This window comes from Hippocampus guttulatus, chromosome 2 (genome assembly GCF_054856545.1).
Source record: "Hippocampus guttulatus isolate MCC_2025c chromosome 2, RoL_Hgut_1.0, whole genome shotgun sequence".
Lineage (NCBI taxonomy): Eukaryota > Metazoa > Chordata > Actinopteri > Syngnathiformes > Syngnathidae > Hippocampus > Hippocampus guttulatus.
This window is the reverse complement of record NC_141262.1, coordinates 35,875,651-35,897,037: the sequence shown is the minus strand read 5'-3', so window position 1 is coordinate 35,897,037 and position 21,387 is coordinate 35,875,651. Positions and strand designations below refer to the sequence as shown.

General features: G+C 42.8%; 1 protein-coding gene across 1 annotated transcript in view; it reads right to left on the bottom strand.

Annotated features, from left to right (window-relative positions):
• The window catches only part of macrod1 (mono-ADP ribosylhydrolase 1), a 147,517-nt gene extending 127,711 nt beyond the window's left edge, over positions 1-19,806 (bottom strand). Inside the window, 3 exon segments of the mRNA XM_086105905.1 lie at positions 18,092-18,199; positions 18,302-18,397; positions 19,276-19,806. Coding sequence (XP_085962031.1) covers positions 18,092-18,199; positions 18,302-18,397; positions 19,276-19,651 — 580 coding nt within the window. The 5' untranslated portion in view covers positions 19,652-19,806.
• Positions 19,807-21,387: the final 1,581 nt, after the last annotated feature.

Here is a 21,387-nt window from a genome sequence, read left to right as displayed (position 1 = left end):
TAATTATTTACTGATTACTCCAAAACAAATTGATAAAATGTATATATCTAAAATCAGCTCGTTCTTGAAAAATTTACATTTCGACAGCTTATTTGTAACTGTGACTGTAGCACTTTCCAGATTCTATGGAATGAAAAATGAAGTAATAAATACATGTTTTATTATAACAACACTTTAATTTGAATGAGAAATAATTTCATATGGTTAACGCATGATTCCCCAATATATTTTTTTTACTTTTAGCATATGGCTGGAAAATGTGTCATGCATGCTATTTCACACCTCGACTTCTCAGCTACATAATGCGGGTTCTATTGTGGTTCAATATGCTATCACAAGTGAAACCTGGTCTCGGTGGTTGTGTTACAATACCCAGGCAACATGTCTGCACCCCCCCCCCCACCCCCCCTATTACTCCGACTTGTTGTGACAGTTCAGAGAATGAGCACAAAAGCCACAGCTCGGCTCCCGAGCACAACTGTAACTGCCGGAAGCAAACAGTCTCCCTCTAAAGGCCCAACTTCATCCACCCCAACCCGATGTCATGAGTCATAACTGGGCAAGAACAAAGCAACACGTTAAAACGCACATTTTCGCTCCAAGACACTCTGATTGGGCCACGTGCTGACGTTCAAGCCGACTCCTTTTCTAATTTACACCCCGGTTCACTCCATCCTTTTCCATCTCCCGTATCGGCTCAATCAGGCTAATGAGGCTAGCACGTATGTTTTGCCTTCCTGCTCGCTAAAGTGCAGATTGATTGGAGGGGTGGGAAAGCTCTGAACGAGGGAGGGGTGGGAGAAAAATAATTAGCGAGAATGAGCTTTTTTTGCAAACTCTAACAGTTTGGCGTTTCTTTTTTTTTTTTTTCCATTTATTTACTGGCATGGACAACATTAGGGATTAACTCCGCAAGGCTATATGTTAGCTTCTCAATGTCGGGGTGTAAATCTCTCAAGATGTAAACCCAAGCCCGTTTGTCTGTGATGATGTCTAAATGGAAGTGGGAGGGGAGGGGGGGGGCAGGGGAGAACAAAACTCTGGAGACGTGCAAACCAGCGTGAAGCATTGTGGTTTTTCATCCATCTTCCCCGACACAAACGGCACCGGAGCATCCCGCACAAACTCAAGGCAGTGAACCTTGAAAGCTCCAAATTTTCAGTACGCTGAGGACATTAACGCCGTCGCCCAAATGACCGGGAAAGTCATGTTTCTGACAGTCGCGGCGTGATTAACTCTGACGGATCTGGCCGAGAAAAAGTGGAACAGTGGCCCCGTCTCAAGTCGTACTGCGGCTAATTCACACAGCCGCGCGCACACACAGCCTAAGAAGTGCGCCTTTGGCAAAGACGCGGATACGAGAGGACAGAGTGGACATAACAACACGACTCCGGAGCCGTGATGTAAAGTGATAAAGATTGGAGCATGTAGATTAAGAATACAAAGTGGGTTTAGACACGGCTCGGCAGCAAACTTGCAAAATGCAACTTTTGAGAACTCCGAGTGAACAGCGATAGACTTTCATGAATACAAATTCATGACCACAAAGTGGTTAATTAAGAGCAAAGTAATGAAGTGCAATGCCAAACGAATTTAAATTTTGCAATCATAAGGCTCATTAAGTCAGAACAGTTGTTCTCAAGTGTCTGAGGCGGGTTAAACACAGATTATTACTTAAAGCATTGACTGACTTTTACTGTCGAGCATTCACAAATCAAGTACCGTATATAACGTATGACATCTAAGAAAAGTCATGATCAAGACCAAAGTGGGCTTTACACACAAAATGTACCTGGATGACTTGCTAATAGTACTGTTTTGACGGTGATACGTCACGATATAGCGTGATAAGCGTTTTCACTTGCAGCTTGTGCCTTGACGGGCCGTTGGCGGACAAACAACTTTTTTTTTTCTTTTTATACATAGAAACGTCAATTGGGTCGTAGAAAAATTGGAAGTTTCAGCATCTGCATTTCTTTCGTGCAGTTCACAAGCAGATGCAAGTCCAATTCGGCACTAGTGTGGGAATTACCGGTACTCGTTTTCCTTTTACCCAAATAGTCCGTAAATTGTTAAAAGAGATCAACATTTTTGCACCGTAATTATATGTTCACTGTCAATACCGAAGCGTGAATGAATGAACGTTTGTTGTTTGTCCTATACGGAGAAATCCCTGATGAATGTTCATAAACCCAGGGTACGCCGGCGCAATGGTAAACTCTATTTTCCTAATTTGTTTTGATTACATCATAAATATGCAAACAGAATGTAGTCGTGAACAATTGTAGTTACTATTCACAGCCTTCCCTTCTGCCCAGGGTGACGTTAAATGTTACATTGCATGCTGTCTGTTGTCTCTACTGCAGCCAAGTGTGCAAAAGCTCTTTCCAAATGTAGACGTGTTTGCCGCATTCAATCTGCCCTCCAATGTTGCATCTCACTAGGTGTCACCGCAGTGGCTTCACGCGCATCCCCTCTAAAAGTCCCTTTTCTGCAGTATCCTGACCGACTTATGCGCTGCGTTAACATCTCGACACACAAGGTCGAGCTCTTTTCTGAAGGCCCCCCCCCCCAATGAAACCGTTGGTCTCTTTTGGATCAAATTACCCGCACAGATGTCCTACTTTGTTTCAACTGACAAAACTTTTTAGACTCAACCTTTCTCTTGAGAGGAGAGACATTTTTTTTTCGCCCCGGTATTTCATTCATCTAGTTTTCTGACATTTCAAAACGGAAACAATTGACGGGAGATTAACCGATAATGAAAATAGCCTTTAAAGGTCGCATTGAAAGCTCAGGGAAGCCTATTTCCAGCATTTTCAGAATAAGTGACCAGCCAAATAAAAAACCGTTAACCCATCCAGACAAATGCCTGATAAAATGTCATCTCATCCAAGAAGTTTTGCAATTGACAGTTACGCTTCTCCGGTTTTCAACAATGATCGCAGTCTGATATCCAGTACTGTCCTCAGGCTTATTTTTTCTCCTCTCTATTTTTGATTTTCTTTTATACTTAGAACCATCTTCTAAGACGCGCGCACGCACGCGCACACACACACACACACACGCACACACACACACATACAAACGTTGGCAAAATATAACATAAGCAGAACTTTCACTTTGATGGGTTTTTTTGGGGGGGGTTGCATTTGTGATACCTCAGATATCTAAACAATGCATTCTGCTAAATAACAACATAAAGAACACGAAAAAGTGCACTCCGCTGAAATGGTTCAGAAACCAATTTCATTTTCAAGCAAACAAACCACAGTTTTTAATTGCCTTGAATCAAAAAGTGGAGAGATGGTTTTTGTTTCATCTCAACGCGTCAAAAACAACACATGCATCAATAAATAAAGTCTTTGTTCTTCGAGCTCGGATATGTAAAGTGTTTGTCTGGAGTAGCAAACTTGGTGTGACACGTTGCATCTTGTAATATGAGACTGTCTTAAGAGGAGCTGACAAGAGCTCTTGGGTAGATGTACGGTAAGTGCAGCACAGAGAGGCAGAGGGAGCGCACGCTGAGCACCCCGTTGGGACCGCAGTCACACTAACAACGGCCTCTCCTCTGGGCTTTCCATCATCCACTCAGACCCGTGTTACTAGCGGGACAGTCCAATGGATCGCATGCCCCTCGCGATTAAAGGCTCAGAAAAGTGACTTGATTCGAAAGTGGTCGTTTTTTTAGGATAAAAACGCAACCTTGAGAAATAATCACATTTGCTGAGCTGGTGGAAAATATTGCAACCGGATACAACTTGGGCCGGACAACACAACGGTACCAGAGACTGGGGAAGTCTGGTATTTAAGGCAATGTACAGACTTTGTTTTCCAAACCCACTCGCTGGGTAGCTGTGGATTTTGAGCAGATTGGGTTATTTTTACCCAAGATTGATTTCATTCCATTCTGACCCAGGATATTGGGTTGAAGATTTGGTTTGAAGTTGAAGTCAATTTAAATGTCACATTCTTAGAAAAGCGGTGGCTCGATGGCTCAGTGGTTAACACCGATGACTTTGGAAACAGGGATTGGGATTCAAATCCCAATCAGGGCGTATGGCCCGACAAAGGAACGAATGGTAGGAAGGGTGTCCGCCGCAAAAAGTATGCCCAACGTGTCACGAGAGTCACTTATGCTCGGCTTACATGTAACGATTTTCACAGTTTTAAAAAAAAATAAGTCGGAACTAAGCTTGACTGCCCAATTCTTGGCAGACTTGGATTTCATGATGGCACAAGTCGAGTCGACCTTGTTTGGGACTGTGTTACACCTCTGTGTCCCCCCCCCCCCCCCCCCCCCAACCTGTGACCGGACAATTTGGTAACGGCGTAAAAATGGGTGCATCGTCATTTTTGTGCCGAGGCGGTGATCTTTCATCTTATCAGATGAAAAAATACTGCTCTGGTGAAACTTTGTTCACACGTTTTCATTCAGTTAAAAGCAGCACAGCTGTGCATTTGGTAACTGGGCCTTCACAGGGGATTTCATCCGCATGTTTATACCACCACTAAAATGTCAAGCTAAGGAAACAATCAATATGAATCAAAAATGTAACACTGTCTAACAGCAGACAACTCACGGGCCACATATCGAGAGGTTCTACATCAATATGTAAGCAAGAGGACGGAAAATTGCCGACATCATCGAGGACCAGTGGGGGACCCCGCGAGGACACATTTGAAATCTAACTGGTTAAAGAAACAATCCCATTATTCATATAGTTTCGTTTCCATAGGCGGCATGACTGATTCTGAAGGCCAGACCACATAGAGGCTTAAATCTGACTGGACAAAAAATTCTAACACCTCCAAACATGTGGTCAAGAGAAACACTACAAAACAATGAGAATAGACTGCTGGGAATAAATTAAAACAATTTTATGCAAGAAATGTCAGGAATTCATCTTGTAAATGGAAGTCAGTGTTTCTGGCTGCGTTTAGGCCGGCAGACAGGGCCTTGTTGGCCCACAACAACTACAAGTGGTTAAAACAGAGTTGGACGTGTGCTCGGACCAGTGCTATTTGCTGGGTCAAGTGTGAACGCTGCCCTCCAAACTCTGGTGCAGACCAAACAAGCAGAATGAAACCACTTGGCGTGGGTCCGCTTGTTCGTTCAGAGTAGCAAATTATGAGAGTGAAAACAGCAGTAATCCTTTTGCGGCACTAAAGCGCTCTACAAATGTTAAGTATAATTACCTCAGTGAGGCTATAATGTTAATATTTTGGTTTGGGGCTTTTTTTTTTCTGCTAGCAGGATTATACAAAAAAAAAAAAAAAAGTGCAGCTCAAGATAAACATATTAGTCGCCATTTCTTTTAACCATAACATCTCAAGCACAGGCGGCCCGGTAGTCCAGTGGTTAGCACGTCGACTTCACAGTGCAGAGGTACCGGGTTCGATTCCAGCTCCGGCCTCCCTGTGTGGAGTTTGCACGTTCTACCCGGGCCTGCGTGGGTTTTCTCCGGGTGCTCCGGTTTCCTCCCACATTCCAAAAACATGCATGGCAGGCTGATTGGTCGCTCTAAAATTGTCCCTAGGTGTGGGTGTGGGCATGCATGGTTGTTCGCCTCTGTGTGCCCTGCGATTGGCTGGCAACCAATTCGGGGCGTCCCCTGCCTCCTGCCCGAAGACAGCTGGGCATAGGCTCCGGCACCCCCCGCGGCCCTAGTGAGGATAAAGCGGTTCGGAAGATGAATGAATGAATGAATCTCAACCACAAGTGTTCAAAAGTCCTCCGAGCATAATTTGATAACAAATTTGCGTGATCTACGAAGGCACACAATTTGATCGATGTTTTCGTCATCCGTTTTTATAAATTTTGCATTCACCACTTCTTACCACGTATTACTTTACAAAAATAATCTTAATTATTTTATATATTCATTTTTCTCACAATGGAGAAATTCCCAATTTACAGCAGAAAAATGATGAAAGGGAGAAAGTAGAAGAACAAAGAGTATATAAATAAATATAAAATACAAAATATAAATATAAACATATTAAAGATGGGTGAGCGGGGGTGAGTCCAGGTTTTCAGGACCGTCTATTCAATAGCCTGACAGCAGTCGGCAGGAACGAGCGGCGGCACCTCTCCTTGCAGCACGGGTGTATCATTCTCTGGCTGAAGGAGCTGCCCGGTGCTGTCAGGATGGCCTGGAGGGCATGGGAGAGAATGTCTATCATAGCTTTTAGCTGAGCTAGCATCCTCCTGTTGCCCACCGTGAGATTTTTGTTGCTGTTGATTAAATCTACAACATATTTCTGCCTTTATCATACAAAACATTTGATCTAGCAGACTTTAATGGGATTCATAATCTCAATCAATATAATCCAAAATGGCTGGGATCACTGGTACTCGAGAGAAACTAAGAGAATAATTCATTGATGCCGTTTTGTGTTGTATTTTTATTATGATTTTTCTTTTCTTTTTTTCAAAGCAAGCATTTTATTTTTAAACATGTATTTATTTCAGCCCCCTCTCACTTTACAACAGCTTTGATTACAATATCTATCGCTCACTCTTGCGCCTCGGCGTAGGCGTACCTGCCTGAAATAGAGAGCACTTCTGATGAAATGAGGGGAAAAACAACACTTTGATGAAGTCTCTTACTGACCTTACGTAAAGGAGAAGCACAAGTACACGCAGCAAAAGTATTTTTAATTAGTGTACCTTGGCTCTCAACAATTACTCAAAATGTGGCACTTTATCCAATGACAGTCTCTCAAGCATATTGGCAATAACAAATACGATACATGTGGAACACGTATACTCAACCAGCCTAAACATTAGGAACACCAAGACAATCCAATCCAATACAGGAGCAATCTATCGTTCATTCTGAGCTTTGTGAGTAGAGAGAGTTGGGTTTGCGTGAGGTAGGTAAGCGGTGGCAAAACAATGGTAGAAAAAGAAAATTCAGTGCAAACACAACGTTGTGCTTTAAAACCAGAAAACTGAGAAGAAAAGTGACATGAAAGCTGTCTCTTTCATATTAGAATTAGAATGCAGCAAATCAAAATGTCCATTTTTCAAGCCCTTCCTTTTTTTTCCATTTAATATTTAAAATATTTTAGTTTGCTTTCAAGGCGCGTCACCATTCCTTCATTTCCACATTTGAACCTACACTATTTTTATTTATTTTTATTTATATTGAGGCCTTTAATAACCTTTGCGTACCCTCGTCTAACACAGAGGAACTCACCTCTTGGTTCAACTCATCATGCCGTGCCATCCTGGATTTGGTGGCTCCTTCAAAAACTGTGCTCCCAAAACCTGAACCCGAGCCATGGTTTAGCGACATTACCCGCGCAGCTAGGCAGGGGTGTCGCAAAGCCGAACGCAAGTGGAAAAATGACAAATTGCATGTCTCTTGTCAAATTTGGAAAGACTGCTGGCGTAACTACCAGCTCACAGTAAAAGAGGCCAAAAGAGAATATCTGTCGGACCTTATTCAAGCTAACCGTCACAACCCACGCGCACTATTTAAAACGATAGATTCTGTACTCAAACCCCCTCTACCTACTTGCTCGGATTCTTCACCCGAGATGTGCAACAGATTCCTTCAGTTTTTCATTGATAAGGTCTCTACAGCTAGGACTCCCGTCTCAAATACCGCATCTGAACCCTCTGTCCATGTTCCATGTTCAGCTGTGCTAAATTCTTTTGAAACTGTGTCCGTGGCGCTTTTGGAGGATGTAGTTCGCCAGACGAAGCCATCTGGCTCCCCCTGCGACTCTCTTCCCCCGCACTTCTTTCGGGAGGTTCTCCCGAGTGTTGGCGCATCGGTCTTGGATATCATCAACAGCAGCCTCTCTTCTGGTACAGTTCCCCAACAGTTTAAACACGCTGTGGTCCAACCCTTGATCAAGAAACCTGGTCTTGATCCAGATGTGCTGTCAAGTTTCAGGCCCATTTCCAAACTGCCTTTCATTTCCAAAATTCTGGAAAAAGTGGTGCACATGCAGTTGAAATTTTTCTTGGATGAACATAACATCTTGGAGGTCTTCCAGTCAGGTTTCAAGACGATGCATAGCACGGAGTCAGCCCTGTTGCGCGTTTCTAATGACATCCTCCTGGCAAATGACGCTGGCGACCACGTGTGTCTCGTTTTATTGGACTTAACTGCAGCATTTGATACAGTGGATCACAGTATTCTGCTGACTCGTTTGCAGCACTTGGTGGGCATTGGCGGCAGTGCTCTTGAGTGGTTTAGGTCCTATTTAGCTGACAGAACCTTTTGCGTCACGCCCTGTCGTGTGGTGTTGCACAGGGCTCAATTCTGGGGCCTCTGCTGTTCTCGCTGTATCTGCTCCCATTGGGTTCCATCTTAAGGAAACATGGTATTCCCTTCCACTGCTATGCAGATGACTGCCAGATCTATGTCCCACTGAGCAAGAAAGACGCCTTCTCATTAAGGCCACTCCTATCCTGTCTGGAAGAAATCAAAACCTGGATGGCACAAAATTTCTTGAGATTCAATGAAAAGAAGACAGAGGTGATATTGTTTGGTCCCAGTGGCCCTTGTACATCCCATCCTGTAGACTTGGGCCCCCTCTCTCCTTATCTTAAGTCAACAGTTTCAAGCTTGGGCCTTAAACTGGACAGTGATTTCAAACTCGATCGGCAAATTGGTGCCGTTGTTAAATCCGGCTTCTTTCACCTTAGACAGCTGGCCAAAACAAAACCTCTCCTCTCACATGAACACTTTGAGACAGTAATTCCTGCCTTTGTCACATCCCGGCTCGATCACTGCAATGCCCTTTACTTTGGAGTCAGCCGGTCCTCCATTAAGCGCCTTCAGCTGGTCCAGAATGCCGCCGCTCGCCTCTTGACTGGTACTCGTAAGAGGGCGCACATAACTCCTACTCTGGCATCCCTTCACTGGATCCTCATACATTTTAGAGTTATTTTCAAGATCCTCTTATTTGTTTTCAAATCTCTGAATAATCTCGCGCCACCTTATCTCTCTGAGCTCATCTGCCCATACACAGCTGGCGCCTCAGGTCTGCGGACCAGACATTATTAGAAGTACCAAGAACTAAACTGAGGCTCAGAGGGGATGGAGCCTTTTCCGTTGCCGGTCCCTCTCTCTGGAATGACCTCCCACAGAACATTCGGCAAGCCTCCTCGCTGCCCATCTTCAAAACCCTCCTCAAAACTCACTTGTATTCTTTGGCATTCGACTCAGCATGACTTTGATTTGTTCTTGGTTTTACTGTTTGGTGCTTTCTACCGTCTTTATTACCGATTTGTCTTACTGTTTATTGTGCATGTTATATTGCTCCATGTACAGCACTTTGTATGCAGCGATGGCTGTTTGAAAGTGCTCTAGAAATACAGTTGACTTGACTATTAATTTAGTCAAGGCTTAGGAATGTTTCATTCCTCCTTCCAGTTCAATGGAAAGAAAAATACCAGTCATGTTTACAGCCCGAGGTAGTTTGATAGACATTTGTTGGAAATTTAATGAAATGCGTTTTAAACTATGTTGGAACGATGTTCCAAAATTCTTGAACTTTCAATGAAGAACCCCTTGGGAACTAAAATTAAAACACACACATGCATTTTATTTATTTATTTATTTTGCCTGAAGATGATGATAACACTTCTGTAGAAATTGTCCATGAATGCTGGAATAAAAAGCTGAAGCTCAACCAAATTGCAGTGTGATAAATTCTGGAATGACGTGAAACGATATGGAATGTCATTTGCTGTCCCGGAAGAGCTGAACTGCTTAAAATCCATCGTGAAATGTGGAAATTGAGGGTAAAGATGTACAACGGTCTTTATTTACAGCTTTTATTTTTGAAAATGTTTGAATTTTGGGAAAGGCAAGGAGTGGAATATCGATTGAAGTTCGAAGAGTTTGACTCAATAATAAAAGCAGAAATTGGTGCAAATGACATAAAATGTCTTTTTAGGCTTTTGTTTTGAAAACACAAAAAAATAGTTGAAGAGATTGATGTTGGAAGGGTTTGAATCGGTCAAGAAAAAGTAACTATGTAGAAGTGTTCTAATTTGGGCTTTCAGATTGAATTTTCAGACAAATTGAATCGGGGTGCGAGTTGAGCACGGAAGTTGAAGACTGGTTTGGACTGTTCAACAAATGTGGTAACAGGAAGAAATATGGGGGGAGAATCTTATTTTTGGTCTTTTATTTTAAACATTTGGGAAGAAAATGAAATGAGAAAATTGAATACGTTTTTTATTGTTTGGAATAAGTTAATAAATACAGTGACATGAGGTAAATATGAAGTCATTCATAATTTGGTGATTTTGATTTTGCATACCTGTCAACCTCGGCTAATAGCCGCCCTTATAAATGATTACGATTCCCCTTACAAAGCAACATGCGCACATCATGCTCTAACAATCCGACCGTACGCAGCGATGAAAAAAATACATACGATTGAGGATTACTTTTGCTGGTTTGCCGTGACAATAGTAGCGATCGACGACGGCATTGTCGTTGGCTACCAGCGGTGGGACGATCTGGATTTGAGCCAAAATGGTCTTTGTGAGATCGGTTCACAATTGTTGTTTCCCCCCCCCCCGTATAAAAGTTGTAACACGCCGTACATGATTTGAAGTGATTAAAAAAAACGTATAAAATACGGGGAAAACGTACAAGTTGACAGGTACGATTTTGGCACGAGCTGAACAATTCAATTTTTTCCAATGTGAAATATCGTAATTTTGTGACGAAGAAGTAGTCAAAGTGTGAAAATTGATGGAATAAGCATCCAAATTTTGGGGAATAGAATAACATAAAGCTGGAAACATTGGCACAATGACAGTAATTTGCTCTTCCAAGTTCTCAGACGATTTTTCGTACATTTCAAAGTGGATTATTCAGTTGTTAATGAAGACGGCCATTAAAGCGCTTTGAGGCACTCGGCTTCATGCGTCATGTTGTGACACGTTTTTCTGAGCTTCCACTCTGCCTTTGTAGCTCTTTCTGGGTTGAAAGTTGGGTTTCACAAATACATCACCCTTATTTTAAATGTCATTAACAGTGGTGCGGTTAAAAAAAATTACTTCTCTATTTTGGAAGACTGCCTGCAATTCAACTACAGTACACACATTTGCCATGCTTTTTTTTATTTATTTAACTTTATTTCTACAAGACAATCAAGACATGTCATCAATTAAATAAAGCAAAGGACAATTCTATTGTTGATTTTATTTTACAATCTTTCAGTGGATGTAATTTATGCAAATTTAATAAGACGGAGGGTAAAGATTATATTATAAAACTTACTGTCATTTTGGATGTTCTGTCACACTTTCTTCCCTGTGAATTAATATCTGCTTACTGATAATCATTGCGGTGTAACCAAATTAAAATATCAGAATGGAAAATGTCTCACTTAATGGTCTTGAAAGCAGGGGAACCCTTTTCAACATGACATATTCAGATGTTCTGACGTGACCGCGGGGTGAAACTGAAAGATTCTGACGAAGCGGCAGAGAGACAGCGAGCCGCCAACATTGGACGACACAAACATGAATGACGAACAACTCCGTCATCGACCATCTGTCAGGCGCCGGCAGACAGGACGATCTGCTTTTTTAATGGCCCTCTGTGCCTTCTGTTAAAACTCTTTCATATGTATTACCGTACGAATTTGCAAATGTATTGAGATAAAAGAGCTGCGCATTTTCCTTGGGTGATCAGCCCGAGTAATCTCTTCCATCAACATCTTGATATTGTGAATTACTAGAGTGCTCACTAATCCAGATTGTCATTTATTTCGATAAAATGTGGTGAAACTCCTTCTTTGTGCGGGTTGAAACAATTAATTCAATAAATCAATGACAAAAAAAAAGTCAAAGCAAAGTCTGTGCCTTGAAGCTGCGCAAGGAACATTTTTCCAAACAGACAAACGTTATTGTAAATGTACGCGCCACTTCATGAAGAAATCAGTCAGCGCAATGCTAGCCAGTCAGAAGCAGAGAAGGCCCAAAGCGTGCAATCGTTTCACACTTAAAGAAGCAAAAGTGTATCAAATGCAAAGCAAAACTCGCTGCCCACGAGCACGTCAATGATTGCCAAAAAAAAGGTATCGTATCGATGTCAGCTAACAAGTTAGAACTAATGTTCCCGGAAATGGTCCAAAAGCTTTAATGAACAAACTGTAAGAAAATAAACAAACACATAATATATTAATACCACGCTATGGCCCCAACGGACACCCAGGCAGTCAAAGCGCAGACTGGCTAACCTCAGCTACCAACAGCCAACTGCACGCATGATACAACCAACATTGACATGCATCTCACATGCTCATTTTGATGTTGTAAAATCTTGGGGTTGGGGGAGGGGGGGGGGGTCCTATTTTTTTATTTTTTTTTTATCAATAGGATGATTGGATTCTAAAAACATTCAACATCAGGGCTGATCACACTTCATCAAATTCAAATTGACATTGCAGTGTGGTAGAATGCAATTTTCCTTTCCCAAAGGCCGATTTTGGGGGGGGTTCTCCTTCATTTGGGTGCTGATTTTTTTTTATGTCTATCAAATGTATTATTATATAGAGTTTATGAATTGAAATAAAAGCAAATATTGGTGTTGTGTCCATGGTTTTATTTTAATTTTTTTTTTTTGCTATTTTTCCTTGCTTGTTTCATTTGTTGCCAATCCTTCCCATACATTTTTACATTTTATTGTCAGGTTCAATTTTTCTGAATGAACATGCACATCCACCCATTTAAAGCTTTGATGGCCAGTGTCAATTTCCTGGCATGCCCTTCTGGCCTACCATGTTGATATTAAATGACAGCCTTTTATACATGCTTGCCGAAGGTGCCTGTAACGCTGCATTTAGTGCAATACTTGACCCGCCTCACCCCCCCCCCCCCCCCCTCCATCTACACTCACTCTCTCGACTTCTTATCAGCAAGGACGTTAGCGTTGAGCGCAAGCACACACACCGACAGTCGCCGTCGCTCCCATCCTTCCTGTCGGGCACCTGCGGCCCCAGAAAGGAGAAAAATAAATAAAAATACCGAGCCTAATCTTGTATCTCTCAGCCGTTGCCGGGTTGAATGGGTTTCCAGCAGCGGCCAATAGCTTTATCTGCTACCTGTAGAGAAAAGCTAAAGGAAGCATATCTCACACACGCACGGGCACCAATGTACCCTGCACACAAACACACAATCCGTCATCGACAACGATATCCCGCAAACGACAAAAGGCATATGCGGATGTGCATGACGGCAGACGTCATTGTGTGAGGGTCATGTCTGAGAAAGATGAAGCACTGCGGCGGCTCTAAAGACATATTCTTTATCACTTGATGGCACGGGGCTTAATTTTAGAGACACATTTTTTCCCATTTTAATAGTCTCGCCGGAAAGATTTATCAGACCTCGCCGGAGCGTTTATTCACACACGCACTGAGGGTGCTACTGCAAAAGGGGGCTTTATATTCAAACAGAGAGCAGAGCAAACAGTTTTTAAATCTTATTCCGTTATTAAAGTTTAATCCAATGCAAATGGTGCTCAGGACAATGAATGGCATTTAACGTCAAACGCAAATGTACATTAAATACTGCACTGGGAAGTGGGAGGAATAAGTGCTGGAATGCAATTAAAGAATCAAACTTTTGCCAATTAAAAGTAGAGCTTATTACCATGGGGGAAATATGCATGAATCCATTTTAAAAAAGGGGTTTTTTTTTTAGCTGTTGCGGACCCCTGCACACACACACACACACACACACACTCATGTACACAATCCCTGAGAACTCCTCACTTCATTGACGTTTCATTGTACAATCCATCTTAATCAGCAAGCCCATCAGAGACAATATATCCTCCCCTCTATCTCTCGTTCTTTCTACGGAGCAAGTGATTGAGGGGTGGAAAGAGGAGGATGTTTTGTCCTAGCGTCTCCTCCCCCTTCGTATTGTACCGCCCCCCTCCCCCACCTTCCTCCGCCCACCTCCACGCCAGGACAGCTCTTAAGTGCATGTGAGTTTTTATGTTTGTAGTGTTTTATAGGCGCGGGCAGAAGCCAGAGGCAGTTAAAGTGTAGAAGCAGCGAGGGAGGGGGCGGGCCAGGAGGAGGAGAACGAGGCGAAGCGGGGAATTACTGTAAATCCAATCTTTATTGAGAGCGACACAAACGACGTGCAGCGCCCGCCCAGATTTCCGCAACGCCCCACTTAGCTGATCAATCAGGGCGTGCTAACAAATGTCGTAAATGTGCATTCATTGGCGCGTATACTTCAGTGACGTCTGAAATGCCCAAATCTTTGGTTCCTGTCACTCGGGTAGGAAAATATGGAAAAAATGACCATTTTCTCTCTCGCGATCTTTTGTTAATATTTGAACTCACTTTTTCGCCTTCGATGACAATGCTGCGAGTGCCAATGCTAAGACAGCATGTGATTATTCAAATCCAGCCGATGCACAATATTGCCGAGATTATTTTCCCGAGCCATCTGTTACACTTGCCGCTTGGCAGAATTCATAGGGCACAAACATAACTGCCCCACTGAACAGTAAAAAGATTGCTTTATTCCAATAAAAGTTCCTCTCGCCCGGTGTGGTGTCCAAACTTTTTCGTTTGTGGGAATCCTAGACCAAAATGAAAGAATACAAGGGCCATTCTTCAAAGCAAGACATTGTATATTGTTTATATTTTCTCATGAATGTGATAAGCTGCTCCATAACAGCTTTCTTTTTTAACTATTTTTCAAGATTTTGCGGTGTCGAACGGTCCTGTATCCCACTAGCCTAGAGCCACCCCTGCACTGAACAGCGGTCAAATCCCATCTCCATATTCAGAACCAAAAAAAGAGCTTGATGATCATTTATGTCAGATCTTCGCAAATCGTACCTTGACACGGAGCAGAAGGTATAGGAAGCAGTTTTCGCTTTTAAAATTGGGTTATCTTTATTCACCACAGTGTATTGAAGACAAATTTTTGTTATTATTATCGCCGAAAATAAATAGTCGATTTATATTTTTGCATATTTAGAAAAGCTCTGGAATATTTAAAGCAAGTAATTAGTTGCACCTATTTTTTGATAGCCTCCCTTCTCTCGCTGCCCACCTCCAACTTTTTTTTTTTTTTGTTGTGGGCTGCTGAAAAATGGATGGTGAGCCACAAATGTCCCCCAGGCCGTACTTTGGACACCCATGCCTTTAGCCAATATGGATTCCATTTACAAATAGTGGAGGGGGGGGGGGGGTTCAAAATACTGTACAAGCAATCGCTGAACTTTTTTTTTCTGTCTTCACTTGTGAGCAATGACATGAGTTAAAGTACCAGTAAGTTACTTCAAGCCCTCCGTAGCTCCAGCGATGGAACAATTAATTAGCGGAGCCTCAGTTCCCGAACAAATATTGGGTAACAGATTTTTCTGAAAAACATTTACCGTATGTCACATGACAACAATAATGCAAACAAAACTGTGGCTGTATCACTTCAATTTCAACTGTTTCATGAAAGAATGATGCGTAAACATGTGGACTGCACTTAAGCACCGAACTTATAAAATATACAGGACATATATATATACATACAGTGTATATATATATATATATATATATATACTGTATATTTAAAATGAAAAAAGCTTCTCAACCAACCAAAATGACTCTTTTTTGTTTGTTTGTTTTGTTTTCCTAAACTACAACCTTTGCGATTTGATAATTGCATTGTGCTACACCGCAATGCCGATTTGAATTCAATTAATTGTTGAGCCCAAAATAGTACCTTCTCGTACCTGCCGGTGCCAATTTCTACCAACGGGAATGCGGCAATAGAGCCATGGTGAAGCCAAGTAGAGAGTCACAGACACGCACTCAAGAAAACACTTCCCAGCGCTATGAGGATTCTTGGGCGGGTTTATATATCCACATTAATTTGAATCACTTCTCTATATTAAAGATGAAATATTTATTAGGGCAAGTGTCCTCTCTCCCTTCACCGCCGGTGTGAGATAGTGTACATATTAGGGAGTGTTTTTGTGCGTCCTCGGGCCATGAAACACTCACCCCGCCTTATATTGGTCTGCCGGTCAGCTAGCATGGCGTGTAATTGGCCACAGTTGGCTTCGAGTGAATGTTTGCTGCCTGCTTTAGGCTAAACGACGCAGCCACAATAACAGCTACGGCGCGAGCCGCACGTCAACCGCGGGTTTCGCCGCTTCCCCGCGCTCCTGCTTGCTTGCATGGCGGCTCTGCCGCAGGAGAATAAGTATGCCGCTGTTGATTTTATGTATACTTTTACTTATTTTAAATAACTCGGCCTTTTTTTTTTATAATCGCTCTCTTGTCCTTAACTGTCCAGCGTGGAAGTGACCTCGCTCGAAGCTTCCGAGTCAATCGGTTAGTCGGCACGTGAAAAGGTCGGCCTCTTAGTCAACAAAAGACTGCGGAGAATGTCGGCCGGACAGAAGAAAGGATGCTCGGACGCTTCGGCCCAAAAACCCTTCGAGGGCACCCTGTACCTGCCCGTTACCATGGCGATGCCGTCGGCGATTTAAATGCGAGCCTCGCTCCGCCTCACATTTATCGCAGCCTCTCCCAGCCCCCCCCCCCCCCCCCATCTTGCTTTTTGTCCGAGTTCTGTGTTCGACAGACCTGTTTTCTTTCGCAATACTTTTCAGCTGAACGACACTTGACTTTACTGGTGCTCTTGCCATTTGCCGCGCTGTCAAATCTCTTGTAAAAACAAGCCCAACACACAAGAGTTGTCATCACGGACACAAATTACCATCGCATGCCGTATACGAGCACATAATCCCCTCTGTTTGTGTGCACTTTTAATGTTTGCCTACGCGCGCAGCAAATGAGAGTGAACGATCCGCACGCTCACTTGGATGTTGGCACCTGCTGACAGTCAGCTGCCAAATGGAGATCTATCCTTCTCTGCTACGGTCTCGTCATCAAGCCTCATTTAGGCATGCTGGCCCGCCTTTCCCCTCCCTTGACGCGCTCCCGTGCCAAGACAGATTCGATCTCTCCCAAATGCGCGAACAGCCGTTCGGGGACGCTGAGCGGCCGATGAGCGGGTTATCGCCGCCATCTAACGGTGGCTTGAATGCAGTGTTTCACAACTCGACTTGAGCGGGACATTGGATAAAAATCTCACCCGACTCCACCCGAGTAAAATGTCCCAAAAGTATACATACGGGGATGATGATGATGATGATGGCCGTGTTTCAATTTGATGGTGTAAAAAGTGGGCCTGTTCAGTTGAACGCAAAGCTTCTGTTCTTCAACGGGTGAATACGCAGGTTAATTGCACCCTCGGCCATTTGGTTGAAGATCATTACGCTCTTTTATTAGTCATTATGACTCGCTGGCATAAATAGATGGTAGATGATCAATGATATATTATTTGTGGTAAATAAATTACTTTTTCAGATCAAACAAAGAGCCTGTACAGTGAATTCGGAGATTTGTCTGAACATAATTACAATACAATACAATGCATCTCAACGAGTCAGTGGCTGAAAACATTTGAAATCACTGAGAAACCATTTCAGCTTTCCCGATAAAAAGGCACTTGAACGTCTGGCATTAATCAGCCCTCCCCCACCAAGTAATTTCTACCAATAGAGTGTGGGATTATTCAACTAGCTAGAAGCAAAACCCCAAACGCGCATCTTCCCAGGACGACACAATTTATAGAATAGCTCATTATCGTGATTTAAATTGCCACAAGAGGAGGTGATGCCGCAGACCGAGCCGCCGGCAGAGACGAACCCTGCCCCGGTAGGCGGGGCTCGTCAGAAAACCCAACAACAACTTGGCGGGATATATTCCAAGCACCGGTGACCGCAAGTGGACATCGTTTGGCGCTCCAAAGTCAGCAAGTATAAGCTGCTAGACAAAGTAGCATCCAATTTTCAGCAAGCCATGCCTTCATATATTAAGCAGACGCACCCAGCGCATTTGAGAGCAGCTACAGAGCTTGATTTTGTTTGACTATTTTTAAGCCTCATTTTATACATACGAGCCCATGCTTTTTTTTTTTTTAAAACATTCAGATTTGACAAAAAAGGTTCAGAACACTTTCCTCTGTAGTATGTCAAATTTAGACAACATTTACAGTAGCGCATACCTGCATTGACAAGGGCATCTACCTCCAGTGCTGTGATGTTGCCCCTGCAGACCGAGATTTTCCCATCAAGCTTTTGATTCCTGGGATAGTGACTCACTTCAGGACAATCTGACACGGAAACGTACGAGACCAAGTATGTACAGTAACTGGTAAATGACACCATTCATAGCGCAATACTTGTAATAAAAGGAATTGTGTTTGCGGACAGACCTCCGGCGTGAGTCCAAACTGGGATAGCGTCCAGTCGTACAGAGTCAGTCCTGTAGTATTTGCGTCTGACCTCCACAGGCTGAGACAGCAGGAATTCTGAGAGAAACAATGGAACAGATTTAGAACAATTTTAACAGATTTCACAAAGATATTATGTTCTACCCTGATTACGGACTCCTCCCGCATTCGTTGACAACTCTGAGGACAAAATGTTTTTTTAAAAAAAAATGGAAATGCAATGAGAATGCCTTCCACATTATGCCTTTGTGATTTTTGGTTGGTTAAGATTTGAGCGTCTACTTGCTTTTACTCATTAATGTTGACAATGCAATGTTCCCCCATATATTCGCAATCAGACTTACCAATTCCATCATTACTCACTGGGTAAAGCACCGCTTTCCCAGTCCTTATAAGGTACAATGAGCCCGACTCCGATGTCAAGTTTTTCGAGTCATATACAGTTTCATACTGCACTGGTCTTGGTTTACCTTATGTTCTCAGAAAAACACAGTGAGTGAATGGAGCGATCAATTATTGCCGAAAGCCACTCTAAAATATCCACATTCTTTCCTTCATTATTGCCCATTCCCTTTCCTTGACAATCGTGCCATGTTTTTGCATTATAATCAATGATTCAGTACAGTACAAGGTATGTAAAGCCTAATTAACAGATACACGGTCACCGTTTTTCTGTTGCAGAGTCGGCAGATATAGGGTGCTATCACTCAGTGTTTTTGTGGTACAGTATCGCTTTGCCTTGGTGAGAAGGAAACTGTCTTGAAGTGAGTTTAGGAGCTTCGGATTGTGCTTTGTCACCATCATGTGGTATCTATGGACGATTACAAACCTTTTGGGGTGCTCAATTATTCAGTCTGACACTGGCACTGACTATTTCATTTCTACGGTTTTCCACATTTCATGTCGGGAAGACCAGTAAGACGATGACTCTTGAAAGGTGCACCAGTCAACCTCACCCTTGATCTCCTTCCAGTCGCCCTCGGTGGAGTTCAGGTCAGCTTTCATGGCTGCCATCGTCCCAGTATGGAGAGCCGCCGTCAGCACGCCGGTGCCAATGACAGTGGCCGACCTAACACGCTTCCCTGGCGGACAAGAGAACCGAGTCTCCCGGGTGGATTTCCCGCGGGTTGCTGTGGTGGTTGTAAAGTTCGCGGTGTTAATATGGCTGGGGACGGGACTTGGCGTTGGCTTGGGTCCCAGCTGGAAACTTCCAGGAGTTAAAATAATATGTTTGAACCTGACACCGGTGGCAGCCACGCGGGACACGGGACCCTCGACGAACAGTAGCGGGGTTCTTATTCGTGAAAGTAGGCTTAGTATGTATGTCGCCATGTCTCACTTGGTAGTGGGACGTTTTATTCAAGCTCCACGGAGGTTTCGTTTGTGTCAAATACAAGTGCGGACGCCTCGCTTCGCTTTCGTTAGCCTACTTCTGCATCTCGTGTGCCATTTTTTTTTGTTTTGGTTCTGTGGAATGTACCATTACACTTAAGGGTGGGGGTGTCGAGACAGGGATTAGAATTGATCGATTAATGGGACCTATATTTTTCAGTTTAATGTGAAAGGTGTTTATTTGCTCACGAATTGAACCCTAAATCCTGCTTTATAAAACTCCGAATCAAAGGGACCCACGGAGAGAAACTGGTGAACCCTTTAAGTACTGTAGGAAATGTGGCGACCGGCGAGTTGCCAACACACAACACGAAAACAAAATAAACAATTAAAAGGAACATGCCGTGTTTTTTTTAACACGGGTTGGAAATGTTTTGCTCAAAGTGTATACACACACACACACACACACATATATATATATATATATATAGCGTTTTATTTATATATATATATATATATATATATATATATATATATATACACACACACACACACACACACACACAGTACAAACACACAAAAAGAGAGAGAGAGAGAGAGATAGTCTCGTAACATTCCATTGAACTTTTATAACGTAATCAATGTGCAGGTCACAGCTTTTCCACAGCAGCGTTGTTTTGGGTGAGCTTGTATGAGGCAATCGCAACTAGCATTTCTTGGTTTTGGCAGGAGTACCTGCAAGTGACACTCGAGCATCATCTTGCCGATGTTTTTTTTTTCTTTTTCTATTTTATGCCCCCAACTCTTAAAGCATTTTCGACGACATGTCCAGATATCCAAAAATAAACTTCGGCCAGATTTGTGATTGAGGCATAATGGAACAAACTACTCAGGAATGTAAGAGAGGGGGGTGGCGGGGCAAAAAAGGTCGACCGACGAAAGATCCGCACAGGATCGACCGGCGAGATTAATCTTGTTGTTGCTGTTCATGCTCTATGAGCAGTGCGTGATCTGCGGGATGGGCACGGAGATCAACTGGTTAGCACGTCCGCCTCACAGTGCGGGGATGCCGCAAATGTGAAAACTATCATGTAAAAATTTGAAACTGATCATGTAAAAACGTAAAAAGTACAAAATGTGACAAAGTTGGCCTCACGAAGGACTCCCCAATTTCTGTTGTGACCTCGGTCCCACTTTGCAGCAGGACGCGGAAGCAAGTGCTTCCGAATGCAACGGCACTATACCTGGAATTGGTGAGCTTTTTTGAAATTGTGGCGTACCAGAAGATTTCCTCAAATGCATGGAGCAAGAACATGAAGGTGTATTTTTACATGATCTATTATTGACAAGTTTTTACTTTGATAAGTATCACGTTTTTACATGATCACGTTTTGTGGGGGGTTTTCCCGGTGTGGCAGCAACCCGCTTCCCTAATAATAAAGATTGAAGAACATCTTTTAAAGTTTCAAATATTGATTTTATTATTTGCCTGTTTATTTTTACTACAAAAACAAACCGAGATAACAGAAATGCTCACAACTTTAAACATAACATTGGGGATTGATCGTGGTGTGTGCCGTTTCCTTATTTCTTATGAAGATTAGAAATGAATTCAAATGAATGCGGCATAACATTGGATTTGAATTCGTGACTGACCATTTGGAACTTGTGAGCTTTGTAGGTCATATCCTTGCTTAGTTGTACTATAATAGTTCAACCGATTTATTTTGTTACAT